This window comes from Schistocerca serialis, chromosome 1 (assembly GCF_023864345.2).
Source record: "Schistocerca serialis cubense isolate TAMUIC-IGC-003099 chromosome 1, iqSchSeri2.2, whole genome shotgun sequence".
NCBI classification, from domain to species: Eukaryota; Metazoa; Arthropoda; class Insecta; order Orthoptera; family Acrididae; genus Schistocerca; species Schistocerca serialis.
The window spans coordinates 370,558,479-370,573,231 of NC_064638.1; the positions used below are offsets into that span (position 1 = coordinate 370,558,479).

The window sequence follows — 14,753 nt, forward strand, 5'->3', positions numbered from 1 at the left end:
CTGTCACAAGTGAGGCACTTTTGTGTTTCTTCTGTAGGAGGTTCTGGGTTTGAGAGGATGAGGAAGTGGCTCTGGTTATTTGCTTCTGTACCAGGTCGGGAGGGTAGTTGCGGGATGCGAAAGCTGTTGTCAGGTGGTTGGTGTAATGGTTCAGGGATTCTGGACTGGAGCAGATTCGTTTGCCACGAAGACCTAGGCTGTAGGGAAGGGACCGTTTGATGTGGAATGGGTGGCAGCTGTCATAATGGAGGTACTGTTGCTTGTTGGTGGGTTTGATGTGGATGGATGTGTGAAGATTGCCATTGGATAGGTGGAGGTCAACATCAAGGAACGTGGCATGGGATTTGGAGTAGGACCAGGTGAATCTGATGGAACCAAAGGAGTTGGGGTTGGAGAGGAAAATCTGGAGCTCTTCTTCACTGTGAGTCCAGATCATGAAGATGTCATCAATAAATCTGTACCAAACTTTGGGTTGGCAGGCTTGGGTAACCAAGAAGGCATCCTCTAAGCGACCCATGAATAGGTTGGCGTACGAGGATATATATATATATATATATATATATATATATATATATATATATATATATATATATATATATATATATATACAAACAAAGATGATGTGACTTACCAAACGAAAGCGCTGGCACGTCGATTGACACACAAACAAACACAAACATACACACAAAATTCAAGCTTTCACAACAAACTGTTGCCTCATCAGGAAAGAGGGAAGGAGAGGGAAAGACGAAACGTCTGCACATCCTTTCGTCTTTCCCTCTCCTTCCCTCTTTCCTGATGAAGCAACCGTTGGTTGTGAAAGCTTGAATTTTGTGTGTGTTTGTGTGTCTATCAACCTGCCAGCGCTTTCATTTGGTAAGTCACATCATCTTTGGTTTTATACACACACACACACACACACACACACACACACACACACACACACACACACACACATTAATCCTTGTTCCACCGAGAATGAATTCAACATTTTGTAATGATGTGGAACGTGTCACTATAACATGAGTTTTCTTTACACAATTTTTTTTAAATTTATTTTTACAGTTACTATTTCATATCTAAAAAGTCATCTATTGAGCACACGGAGTGGTCATTCAGAAATTCTTTTAATTCGCTTTTAAATGTTGGTTGGCTATCTATCAGACTTTTAATGCTATTTGGCAAATGAGTATAGATTTTTGTGGCAGCATAATTCACCCCTTTCTGAGCCAAAGTGAGATTTAATCCAGAATAGTGAAAACAATCTTTTCTTCTAGGATGATTATGTTAAGACTCAGGATACACTCCATACCTGACCACCTCTTTCGAAATCCTTTTTGATACAGCTCGATCTTGTCATCTACCTGCCTCTCTAGTCTATTATGTAGCACTTTAGAAAGGACCTTGGATGCAACTGGTAGCACTAACACAATTCCTCTCAGAAGTCAGCATAGGTTTATCTTCTTCCTTATGTCAAGGATGAAAGGATGAATTAATACACACTTCCAATGGTCTGGAATTTCTTCTGTTAACCATAATGTTTGCATTATTCATTTTAATGTTTGCAGTCAATTTCCATCTGACAGTTTCAAATTATTCTATGACAATTCCTTCTTCACCTGTTGCTTCGTTGTATTTTATATCTCAAATGGTTGCAGAACATTTGTTCTTATTTAGTGGCTTTTATTCTGGAAGCTTCACCCCATTAAGAAGTTGAGGTGATAAGCCTGCCTCTCTCTCTCTCTCTCTCTCTCTCTCTCTCTCTCTCTCTCTCTCTCTCTCTCTCTCTGTCCCTTCAGCAACACACTTTTCACAGCAGCAGTGGTCTGAGGTATCAGTTCCAGAATTCAAATCAGCAGATTACGAGATTAGGTCGATGCTACAAATGGAATTTCATTTATATTTTCTTCTTTCTGTGCTCCTGTCTTGGATTAGTTTTGCAACAACAAAACCAGCTACACATTTTAAATCGCAGTAAATGCGTAGTTTTTACAGGTGGCAAATTTTTCATCAATAGTTCTTATTATATTAATGGCACTAGAAGACTAATGTTCAAATAAATTACGAGAATGCAGCAACATAATATCATAGACAGCCACCAATATTTCATGAAGTGAACACCCTATCATCTTCAAGGTACCAATAAAATGAGAAATCTCTGTAGGTGGGCTGAATTCAAATGCTCTACTAAGCTGCACTAATTTTCACTGCCACGAGGCCAAACAATGAAAGTATCATCTACATAACTAAGAAAGGCATGCAGGACTCAATGCCGCCAATTGCAATCTGCATTTCCTGAAATCTTTCATAAAAATATTAGCAACAATAGGTAACAAATGGCTTTCCACTGCAACTCTGTCAGTCCACTTATCGAACTGGACATTGAAAAAAATGTAAGTGGATGTCAATACATGTTTAAAAGGTTAGCTAATTGAAACACCAAACCTAACTACCCATGAGGAAACTGGTGGAGGATTGGTTGGTTGGTTGGGTTGGGGAAGGAGACCAGACAGCGTGGTCATCGGTCTCATCGGATTAGAGAAGGATTGGGAAGGAAGTCGGCCGTGCCCTTTCAGACGAACCATCCCGGCATTTGCCTGGAGTGATTTAGGGAAATCACGGAAAACCTAAATCAGGATGGCCGGACGCGGGATTGAAACGTCGTCCTCCCGAATGCGAGTCCAGTGTCTAACCACTGCGCCACCCCGCTCGGTATCTGATGGAGGAACATGAGTGAAGAGAGTCTACATAAAAACTTACTAGAACATCAGATTCAGTCAAATGTAATCTCTCTAATCAGTGTATGAAATCAGCTGAATACCTGCGATGTGCACATTGGCCTAATAGTGGGTCGAGTAGCAAAATTTGACTTTCAGGATTTAGTAGTGGATGTGTTACAAAAACACTTCTTGGGCTTGCCACCAGATAAAACAGTGCAAATCCCACAATATTCCATTAAAACAACTTATTGAGGCAATGGTTATTACTATTTTCACTGCCGCAAAATGCAACTGGTGATACTCACCTGGCAGCAAAACTTATTGTGACCAGACACTGCCACAAGATAGTTATGTTGTGTCTGGCAGCATTGAACACAACAACCACCACTGCCTGAATATGGCAAATATCTGTTTTGATGAAATATTGTGAGATTTGCGCAACGCTATCTGGTGGCAAACCCAAGAAGTGTATTTGTGAGTAGTAACTTGTTTTGATACACAATACGATGCGAATGCTGACAAATAGACTTCAGACGAATTCCATCTCTATAAATTTTCAGAAGGCATATAATCTGTGAGGAACAAGCCTGTTGATAATATTTGACAATAATAAAATTTTCTTCAGAAAGGTCTTAGCCTTACTCTAATCCTTTTTGTCGGGTCAGCACCGAGTGTGCAGTTTGCTGGATCACATGGTTTTCTCATGCTCATTTCATGAAGAAATGGCATTAGTTCATTTTTATTACATGAGTTGGGCATGTCTTTGCTGTAGACCATAACACATGAGTAGTACCTACAAAGATTAAAATTAGAGATAGAAATAAACCACATGCACGATAGCATTACAATAATTAAAATAATGTTGGAAAACTGCTGATATGTACAATCATCTTGCCACTCGCTATAAGCTCTACAGAAACACAATTAGGGCACATAGGCCTTGTTTTTATATTGATTGTGGGTTAACTTTTTTCTTTGAGATGAAAGGAAATTTGTTTTCACATCTTAGGTCAGCTCTTGCCCTTTTATCTGGCCCCATGTTTCTTTGCAGTATTTTTCGTAAACTTGAGGTTATGTTGTTCTCTTGCTAGGACAGAAAAGTACCGTAATTTAATCTGACAAGGTTCATTCTTAAATTCATTGTTTGAAAAATACAGGGTTGTCTTACATTCGCAGAATAAACTGTTGTTCCCAAGGTCAATGTTTGTAGGTGCTAAAATAGCGTAATGTAAAGGCCATCTTACATTTACAGATGAAATTTCAGCACTTGAGTTCCTGCTCAGATTTAATTTGAAGAATTTGGAAGTGTCGGGGAGGGGGGGGGGGGGGGAGGGGGGGGGAGGGGGGGGGGATGCTAGAAATGCAAGTAGGGGAGTGCTGAGTGAGCAGCAAATTTCATTGTGCTCCCAGTCATGGAAATTTATACCATGCAGCTTGCTTTTTATGGACATCTTATGTTTAAAATGCCATTTGTTTGAATTCAATTGTAGGTGAAAGTGACATGATTTTAAAATTGCACGAATACTGAATAGCAGTGTATGTTTCTAGAGGAGACTAATTAACGCCAACAACAGTATTTTCACACAGAACACTTTAAACAAGGCACAACAACAACAACAACAGCACTACAGCTGCTACTGTTCTACAGCACTATTGATTTCCCAGTGTTACCCTGAAGTGGTACAGTTTCTTATGATTCAGCTGTAAGGAGCCAGAGAGGACATAATTTTGTTATTGTTCAGTTTGCTTATACACTGTCAGAACTGTAAATTTTAGCAACTGATAATGTATGCAAATCAAAACTGTGACTGTTGAGATACAAGGATCTAGAAGTTCGCAGTTTACAAATACAATAAGACACTAACACTAAGTTAATGGTGATTCATGAAGCAGAGAGCATGAAACAACTGTGCAGCAAGAAGTAAGTTAGACACAGAAGTTACTGTTCGTAGTCTGCATCAGATGACACACAAATCAAAAAACACCAGCCCTACTGGCCAAGCTTTCAGGGGGCTGAAGCAAGGAAGGTTTCATGAATTTGAGCAACAAGTTGCTCAGTATGAGCATGAGATAAGCAATGAAGGCGACTTCCTGCAGCATTTAAGGAAAAACAACTTACATAGCAGTGTCATATAAACAGTCTAAGAAAATAGCACATCTGTTTGCTAGACACATACACAAACATCGTAATACTTCCCAATGGCATAACATCACAACTTCACGTAATGGAAATTGTTGCAAGTAGGCCTTTTAAGGCCCACCTGCATGGTGGTTAAAAATAGTAGTGCCATACACTACTCACTTAGATAGTAAGCAAAAAAAGAAACTGAAAATAAAAATTAATGTAAATCACTTCTTTCTGTTTATTTTGTTTCTACTTGTATTACCAAAATTTGGACGATCACCAAATGCCATAAGTTTTTTTTTGTCAGATACTTTATATCTAAAAAAGTAAATAAGTTTGTAATTTAGATTAGTCATATTACACTAAAAATAAAACTTTATTGAAGGGCCTCTCCTGCCCCCCCCCCCCCCCCCAAAAAAAGAAAAGGTGAGGGATCGTCCTACAGTTAGGTAAATTGAACCGAAGAAATTTTACCTGTCCAATTAGCTCAGACTGTGGGTACCCGAACATCATGTGAGTAAAATGATGGTTACAGCTTTCCACTACCCCATCTTCTGCCAATACAACTAAGCCACTCATATTTGCAAACACCTGAAAACAAAGTTACACACAAATAAATCATTCCAATAAATTATGTTATTTCCAATGTTATACATCTCAGTAGACTCCTTACAATCCAACATACCCATATAGTGAGCTTATAACATTTCCTGATCCCACTGTCTGCCTCTCCATCTCCTTTCGCTTCTTCTGATATGCGAATACATACAGGGAATGTCGCTCCTTCTCGGGTACGTCCTGTGGCTTTCTGCTTCTTTACATCCTAAGGGTAAAAGAAATCCTCAAATATATTCTAACTGTTGGTAAAATAAATAAGTTTGTAACAGACTTTATTTAATTTTACATGTTGAAAGAAGGGGCTCCATTTGTAATGCAAATAATGCGTTTGAATACTGATCTAGCAATGTATTCATTTACCAACAGCAGACTTTTCTCTTCTTTCATCGTTAACTTCTTTCTGTCACACCTCCTGCTCCCTTTCAGAAAATGTTACTGAAGTTCTATCTGGTCATATATTCTCCCGTTTACAAATTTTCTCTTTTTAGTTACCCATAGAGGTCTGATTACAGATTTTCTTTCCTTTTTTGGTGGGGTGGGAGTTGGGGGAAGCAGAATACTAAGTAGTTTCAGTTAGCATCATAATGTCAGAAGATTACAACAAAATTAAAAAAAAATGTTGTGAGAATACTTTTTCCTTAAAATTAATTTATTTAAAACATTACTTGCTAATGAACAACTATGAAGAAAATACAGAGACAAATCAAATCAATACACTGTTTGAACACCTCGACTCCAAAACATAAGACAGCTCATTTATGTTCTAATTTGTCATGCAGAAGTGCTTCACAATGCAGGCTTTGCAACCACAAAAACTCTCAAAGTTGTTGAAACCTTTTAAACGTTATTGTATAGCAAACCAGCAACAGTTTGAAAAATAGTATGAGATGACAACCAAAGACTGCTTTGAAACTATTAATCTATTACTATTATTATTGTTTGTTTCACATCTGGAATGATAGCATAATGTCTTCTACATGTAGGAAGTATGAGAGAAAGAAAGGGGAAAAACTTATTGAAACAGTACATCTAATGCAAGAACCGGTTATTGTGGTACTCTTCTTGGGTTAGCAGGCAGATCTAAAAATCTACTTGACACAATAGTTCAGTGGTCCAGCTGCCTGCCATCTTCAGAAGAGATGCTGTTGCTAAGCCGTACTAAACTAATGCACACACGTAAAGAGATGGCTCAAAAAATATTTCAAGTCTTGGGCACTGAAGATAGCAACTTTAAAACGAATCTGTTTTTGGATTACACTAATGACATGTTCATGATCTGGCCATACATATCAGATGTTCCAACTCTTGACAGGAGCATTTTAATTGCCTTAACCTCAGCATCAAATTAATGATCAAACTAAAAAAGTGATGGAAAGCTCCCAATTTTTGATGTAATGGTCAACAGAAGTGACCAGCTGCCGTCCACTGTACAAATGCGATGGAAACTTTATACGACATTGGAACAAAGCTCATATATCCTCTTTGATACCAAAACCTTAACACAGTCTGTGTTTAAGCAGATTGTATATTTCAAAAAACAGACCTGCTGAATCTTAGAGTTTTGATCATCATTGGAGGCATCTGAAGATTAATTTAGATCAGTTGCTGGGAACATATGTTCAAGAATTGGGAGAACTAAGAACAACAGATTCGATATCAAGAATTTGCCTTGGGCACTGGCCAAAATTTTGGGCTTACGAAGGATAGAACATACAAAATACCTTGTCACTGAGGGAAATGTTATATAAAAACAGATTTGGCTACAGAAGTTATGATAATCTTCCACAACAGTAACTTATTCTTTCCAGCCTTTACTACTGGGTGGTGTTATACAGAGTAAAACGATATAAGGTTCCAAATAATCCTGTTAGTAGAACACAAGTAATTGATTTAAAACATCTAGTAACTTGTTTGTCGATTTCCTATGGTTGTCCCATGGAGGAGAAATGGAAGGAAGAAGAAAGTTCATCTTGGGTAAATGTTTTTGGAAAATTAGACACTGGAGAGCTCACACAGATTACACACTACTTGTGGAAACATAATGCACAGTAGACCGGGAGAATTCATTGAATAGTATCAAAACACAAAACACTACGGGGTGTCTGCTCCACCCCTCCCCTCCCGCATCCGGCCATTCGGATTTAGGTTTTCCGTGATTCCCCTAAATCACTCCAGGCAAATGCCGGTATGGTTCCTTTGAAAGGGCATGGCCGACTTCCTTCCCTAATCCGATGAGACCGATGACCTCGCTGTTTGGTCTCTTCCCCCAAAAACAACAACAACAACCCCTCCCCAAACACAGGCACACTTACATCAGCAATCGGTTCGTGTTACTTACTGCTGCATGTACTGAGCATGAGTCACAAACACAGGCAACTTTGGCTGACAATGCATAGAACATACATAGGAAGCTGAGAAACAAATTCTGGGGCACATCCATGAAGATCCTACACAGAGAACTAGAAGCATCATCCGCCAAATGAGTATATCACACACTGTAATTCATTGATCTTTGAAACAGGAGATTTCCCTCTGGGACAAGAATTCTCAAGAGAGGTCTTTGTTGGGAAGTGCACAGCATGATTTTGTGTAATTGCTCATCACAGATTAAGCATGTTTCACTTGCAACAGAATAACTAAATTCCATAACCACGCCAAGTAGTAGCAACACATTTTCAGTGCCACTTTTCTGTGAACGTATGGGCAGATTTAATTGACGTATTACGTTATTGGGCCTTAAGTTTTACCTGCTCGATTGACTGGCAACAATTACCGAACGTTTCTAGAAGAGACATTGCAACCATATTTACTGGAAAATATTCCATTAGCAATAAGTCATAATGTGACTACTCCACCCCTCATTGGCCACAGAATACGAAGGTTTTTGAATAGACAATTTCCAGGGCGATGGATAGGAAATTTTGGTTCAAGTTGACGGTCAGTGCGCAGTCCTGCTTTAAATCCACTGGATTTTTACTTTTGAGGTCATACGAAGGAGCTGATTTACACTCAGCAAATATATAATTTGGACAACTCACGCTGGGGATTTTCGATGCTGCCAGTATCATGAACGCAAATATGCATGTATGTGGCTAAGTGCCACGAAACTGGTTTTACTGTAATGAAGCATTTGTCGAATCAAATGGCAGCATTTTGAACACTTATTGTAGTACTGGTGTAACACAAAACAAAGTAATTTGGGTTTCATTTTCATTACGGTACTGTTGTAGAAAAGGAAAATAATTGAAATTTAATTTTTGTTGTGGTATTGTCGTAAAAACAGAAAACAGCTGATTGTAATTGATGTTCAAAAAATTACATGGCAATTGGTTGATTTTGCACTAAGAGAAACACATTTTATTTTATATTAGCTTTTCTTTACAACCAATGACCTCCATTACTGTGATGATGTAGTAGAGAAAACATCTGATTGTACTTAACTGATTATTTATGTAAAACAAATTATACGTTCTTGACAACCCAATGACTGTTTAATTTGCTTGTTTCGGTAGTACATAGCCACTGTGCTGCATCATTGTACACATCCAATATTTACACTGCTCTGGTTCGTCTGTTGCCTTTCTCTGACCGCTGCGCTCATGTTGGTAATACACAAACAAGGTCGTGTGCCATCAGTTGACAATGTAAACAGGAATGAGTCTACTTACAAACCTACAAATATCTGTCCTTTAGGAATACAAAAATACAGAACGTGATACGATATTTCATTAAACTTTTTTGTGAAACACACCAAGATGTACCATCTGTGCAATTTTGGCGGCTTATACTGTTTACACCCTGTATTTACACATTATATTGGAGAAAGCACCGATAGATTTTGACGTACATCTTGCCTATATTCTGTGGACTATATAAGATCATTGTCTCTGCTACTGGCATCAGTTTGCCACGACCCAGCAACAGCATCTCCCTTGAAGATGCTGGGAGAGGAGACCACTGAAATACTCTGTGAAACTGATTTTAGCATTCACCAGAAAACCCAAGAAGAATAACGCGTGCTGCTTTTCCCAGGTGTTACAAGAACCAAAGCAATAATCAGAATAATCAGGAAACATCTGCAGAAACTGCCACTAAATTCTGTGTGTCAAGCAAAGGAACTTGTAAAATGTGGGTGGTTATAATATAACACTGAAATAACAGGCTAGCAGAAATCTGTTAGCAGTAACTGTCATCCAATATAAGTAAGATACAAATAATGTTATAGCAGTCACTGGGTTGATTGTACTTCAAGTATTCTGTCAGGAGTGAATCTGCTGCTAAGTAAAGGTAACCAAAACTAATTTGGTTACAATGAGGGACCAGCTGAAGAGGAAACCACACGAGAAGTACTAACCTAACAATTATTAATTTTTACTACAGAATTAAGACTGCCTATAATAATTAGTTGCCATTACTATTTGTAGTACACTACTGCACATGAATTACAAGCACATAAATGCTGAAAAGTGAGCAAAAGTTAACAATGTTTTGAAATAGATTTTGTCTGACATTTGTATTCCTTCAATGGTTGCAACATATTTTTGCCAACAATTATAAGCACATTCACTTTTCAACGGCAAAAATACTTCAGATGAGTTGTAACTTCGGGGCATCATTCTCCTTTGATTTCAAATTTTGGGGCATCATTCTCCTTTGATTTCAAATTTTACTCACTTCTTTTCCTAATACAAATCAATGACATGTCACTGAATTGTTTCATTTGTCAATGATATGTTTGTAACAGATTCAGGTCTGGTGCTGAATAAGGATACAAGTAATACATTGAAGTGAAGAATTAGTTCCCACTTTACAGTTAAACAGACTACCTTGATTATGATAAATTTTACTATTAGACTGTGAATACATGAATCGTTCTTGGCATGCATGTACTTGGAACCCTCAGAAGGCACTGAATACAGCTCATTTTGTGATCATAATATTTTCCCCCTTGAACTCCTGGTTTACTCTGCATATTCCCATAACTGTATGTCATACTGGATAAATTATTGGAGCACCTGAATCCAGATGTGAATGGTGTTTTTTGTGGAACAACATGCCACATGGATGATGGACAGTGTATTTATATACAGTGCACTACTGAACACCTTGGGAATTCTTATAACAGCATTGAAGCAAGTCTACATTCTCATGAGATTTGTTTTTAACATGCTCTTGTTTAAAAGGAGAGAACCATCTAATCAATAAAATATTCTTAAGCTCCCAGCTTCATCAAGTGGTTAAAAATCCATGAGCTTTTGGATGAGTGCTTGTCAGCCATTGTCAAGTAATAGACTGTCATGTGGTTGCTGCTGCTGTCCTTATATACTCTACTACCATCTGTGACATCATTGATGCATGTCCAGCACCATATAATGTAATATTTTTGATGCACACCTGCAGTGCCCTCTTCAACCCAGTCACTGGAAGGTTGAAATGGGTACAAAACAAAATCATTACCTTGCATGGTGCCAGAGTGAGCACCAATGACATCATAGGTAGTGGCACTGCTATTCAAGGACAGCAACCAGAATTATATGATAGCCATCATTTGACAATGGCTGAGGAGCACACATCCAAAAGCTCCTGGATATTTAATCACCTGATGCACGTGGAAGGTCAAAAAAATGTTATTACTTTATATACCAGCGAGGCCATTTGAACGTAAACCATCCAATTATTAATATGAGACACTGCCTGTTTACAGATGGTTTCCGTAAGACTTCGAGGAGGTAAGTAAGTATACATCTTAAGATTTGGATCAAAGACTTTGCTTTTAACAAACAACTGATACTTTATACAGGAGTTAAGGTCTATTTAATTGTAATTGCTACCATAATAACCTGAGTGGCTGTTCAAACTTAAAGAAGTTCCCGAAAAGTTCCAGGTTTTTTCGGGCAACTATTACAAATTTTCAGGTAAATATATTAATTTCTTTCTCATATATCATGATTAAAGAAATAGTTGGGTAACAACTTGATGGTCACCACCAACAAGGAAATGGACTTTACAGCATAAAAAATTTAGAGAGTTATGTACACCTATACACCTGCACTGGTTGGTCCCTGGTTCAGAGTGGGAAATCAGCTGGGAAACCAGCTGCTGGTACTGCTGCATCTGATGCAGCAACGTTTTGGTCCACTCCACACCTGGAATCTGCAGCCAACTTGTGACAGCTGTGGAACTGCTGCTATTTTACTTAGTAGTGCCGAAAAATAGTTGTGGTGCTACAATACACTTGTTATGCTTTAAGCAATTTTGTAAGGCAAATCTCCATTACATAGATCATCAACATCACAAAGGTCATGATGCTAAGGAAACTGAACATTTCTGTTCTGAGCAGCATTAGACAAGAAAACATGTATAGATAGATCCTTTGTCTCACACATACAAGTGGCTGATGTAATTACTGCCAAAGGTTTATCATTCAAACTGGAAGTAGTATGGGGAGAAAAATGTCATAAGAAGCTCTTGATAAATTAAAGGGGAGGTTGGCATTACACATCACATAACTTTTCTCTGCTCACAGTTGAGATATACTAGCCAATAAGCAGTTGCTTAACAGTTGTTTTTACACATTAAAAACAATATCTGTATAATTAACACACTTTGAAATACTAAGTATTTCAATTTTTTTTACTTATAATGATCAATAAAATAAAAAAACAATGCTAGGTTAAAAATACTGAATACACTGGGATTTTAAGAAATTCCCTGAGATTTTCAGGTGAAATTTAATACCCTGAGAATTCCAATTTTTCCAGAAAACAATCACCATCCTGCTAGCTTCCTCACTTTAACTGTAGAAATACAGTTCCTGCAATGAAGACTGACGATTATCAGCTATTATGATGTGGCTTTTCCCAAACCCTTCCAACTGAACGACAGGATTTCCATCATTAGTCTGACTGTGTTATCAGTAATTTTAAATTAATATCTGATGCAAACATAGTAATATTATTATGCTGTTATAATGAGACAATGTTACAATGGTATTTTGTAATAACAAACAGAACAGAGTAGAACAGATCATACCATTTTCATAAAGCAAACAGTATTAACTGACAGTCACCTCCACCTACTGTGGCACCTTACTTGCAATGACCATACGGAAACTTCATATGCAAGATTTGCACCATATGAACTGCAAATCTGGCACTGATTATAAGCGCTGAAAAGGATATACATTTGTCAGAGTTCTCTCCAATAACAGAAATTGATAAGTAAGGCACATGTAAAGATAAATTATGACACATAATCAATGAACATAATTTCTTATGTTGCAAAATACATCAGATATACCATTGAATGCTGCATCCCTACAGCATCTAGTAAAGAGAGAATGCCATTCAGCAGAAAGTATTGGACTTTCATACAATCAATAAACTGACTAGTTGACACAATGGGCCACTATCCTAAATGGCAACCAGTTAAGAAATTTAACTGAGGTCCCCAAAACTTAACACACTGTGCAAAATAATCAGAGATCAAATTGTGACAGAATCTTTCCAAGTTCCACAATCCTATCTGTGACTAAGTCAAGCACTGTTGTTGTTGTTGTTGTTGTTGTTGTGGTCTTCAGTCCTGAGACTGGTTTGATGCAGCTCTCCATGCTACTCTATCCTGTGCAAGCTTCTTCATCTCCCAGTATCTACTGCAACCTACATCCTTCTGAATCTGCTTAGCGTATTTATCCCTTGGTCTCCCTCTACGATTTTTACCCTCCACGCTGCTCTCCAGTACTAAACTGGTGATCCCTTGAAGCCTCAGAACATGTCCTACCAACCGATCCCTTCTTCTAGTCAAGTTGTGCCACAAGCTCCTCTTCTCCCCAATTCTATTCAATACCTCCTCATTAGTTATGTGATCTACCCATCTAATATTCAGCATTCTTCTGTAGCACCACATTTCCAAAGCTTCTATTCTCTTCTTGTCTAAACTATTCATCGTCCACATTTCACTTCCATACATGGCTACACTCCATACACAAATACTTTCAGAAACGACTTCCTGACACTTAAATCTACACTTGATGTTAACAAATTTTTCTTCTTCAGAAACACTTTCCTAGCCATTGCGGTCTACATTTTATATCCTCTCTACTTCGACCATCAACAGTTATTTTGCTCCCCAAATAGCAAATCTCCTTTACTTCTTTAAGCATCTCATTTCCTAATCTAATTCCCTCAGCATCACCCGACTTAATTCGACTACATTCCATTATCCTCATTTTGGTTTTGTTGATGTTCATCTTATATCCTCCTTTCAAGACACTATCCATTCCTATCAACTGCTCTTCAAAGTCATTTGCTGTCTCTGACAGAATTACAATGTCATTGGCAAACCTCAAAGTTTTTATTTCTTCTCCGTGGATTTTAATACCTACTCCGAATTTTTCTTTTGTTTCCTTCACTGCTTGCTCAATATACAGATTGAATAACATTGGGGAGAGACTACAACCCTGTCTCACTCCCTTCCCAACCACTGCTTCCCTTTCATGTCCCTCGACTCTTATAACTGCCATCTGGTTTCTGTACAAATTGTAAATAGCCTTTCACTCCCTGTATTTTACCCCTGCCACCTTCAGAATTTGAAAGAGAGTATTCCAGTCAACATTGTCAAAAGCTTTCTCTAAGTCTACAAATGCTAGAAACGTAGGTTTGCCCTTCCTTAATCCAGCTTCTAAGGTAAGTCGTAGGGTCAGTACTGCCTCACATGTTCCATCATTTCTATGGAATCAAAACTGATCTTCCCCGAGGTCGGCTTCTACTAGTTTTTCCATTCGTCTGTAAAGAATTTGCGTTAGTATTTTGCAGCTGTGACTTATTAAACTGATAGTTCGGTAATTTTCACCTCTGTCAACACCTGCTTTCTTTGGGATTGGAATTATTATATTCCTCTTGAAGTCTGAGGGTATTTCGCCTGTTTCATACATCTTGCTCACCAGATGGTAGAGTTTTGTCAGGACTGGCTCTCCCAAGGCCGTCAGTAGTTCCAATGGAATGTTGTCTACTCCCGGGGCCTTGTTTCGACTCAGGTCTTTCAGTGCTCTGTCAAACTCTTCACGCAGTATCGTATCTCCCATTTCATCTTCATCTGCCTCCTCTTCCATTTCCATAATATTGTCCTCCAGTACATCGCCCTTGTATAGACCCTCTATATACTCCTTCCACCTTTCTGCTTTCCCTTCTTTGCTTAGAACTGGGTTTCCATCTGAGCTCTTGATATTCATACAAGTCGTTCTCTTTTCTCCAAAGGTCTCTTTAATTTTCCTATACGCAGTATCTATCTTA

At 38.2% G+C, this 14,753-nt stretch overlaps 1 protein-coding gene across 5 annotated transcripts in view; it reads right to left on the reverse strand.

Moving 5' to 3' along the window:
* LOC126470560 (PAS domain-containing serine/threonine-protein kinase) overlaps positions 1-14,753 on the reverse strand; it is a 426,440-nt gene that overhangs the window by 76,767 nt on the left and 334,920 nt on the right. For all 5 annotated transcript variants that reach the window (XM_050098516.1, XM_050098533.1, XM_050098526.1 and 2 more), the window contains exons 9-10: positions 5,531-5,668; positions 5,320-5,436 (exon numbers count right to left, since the gene is read on the reverse strand). In XM_050098516.1, coding sequence (XP_049954473.1) covers positions 5,320-5,436; positions 5,531-5,668 — 255 coding nt within the window. The remainder of the gene's footprint in view (positions 1-5,319; positions 5,437-5,530; positions 5,669-14,753) is intronic.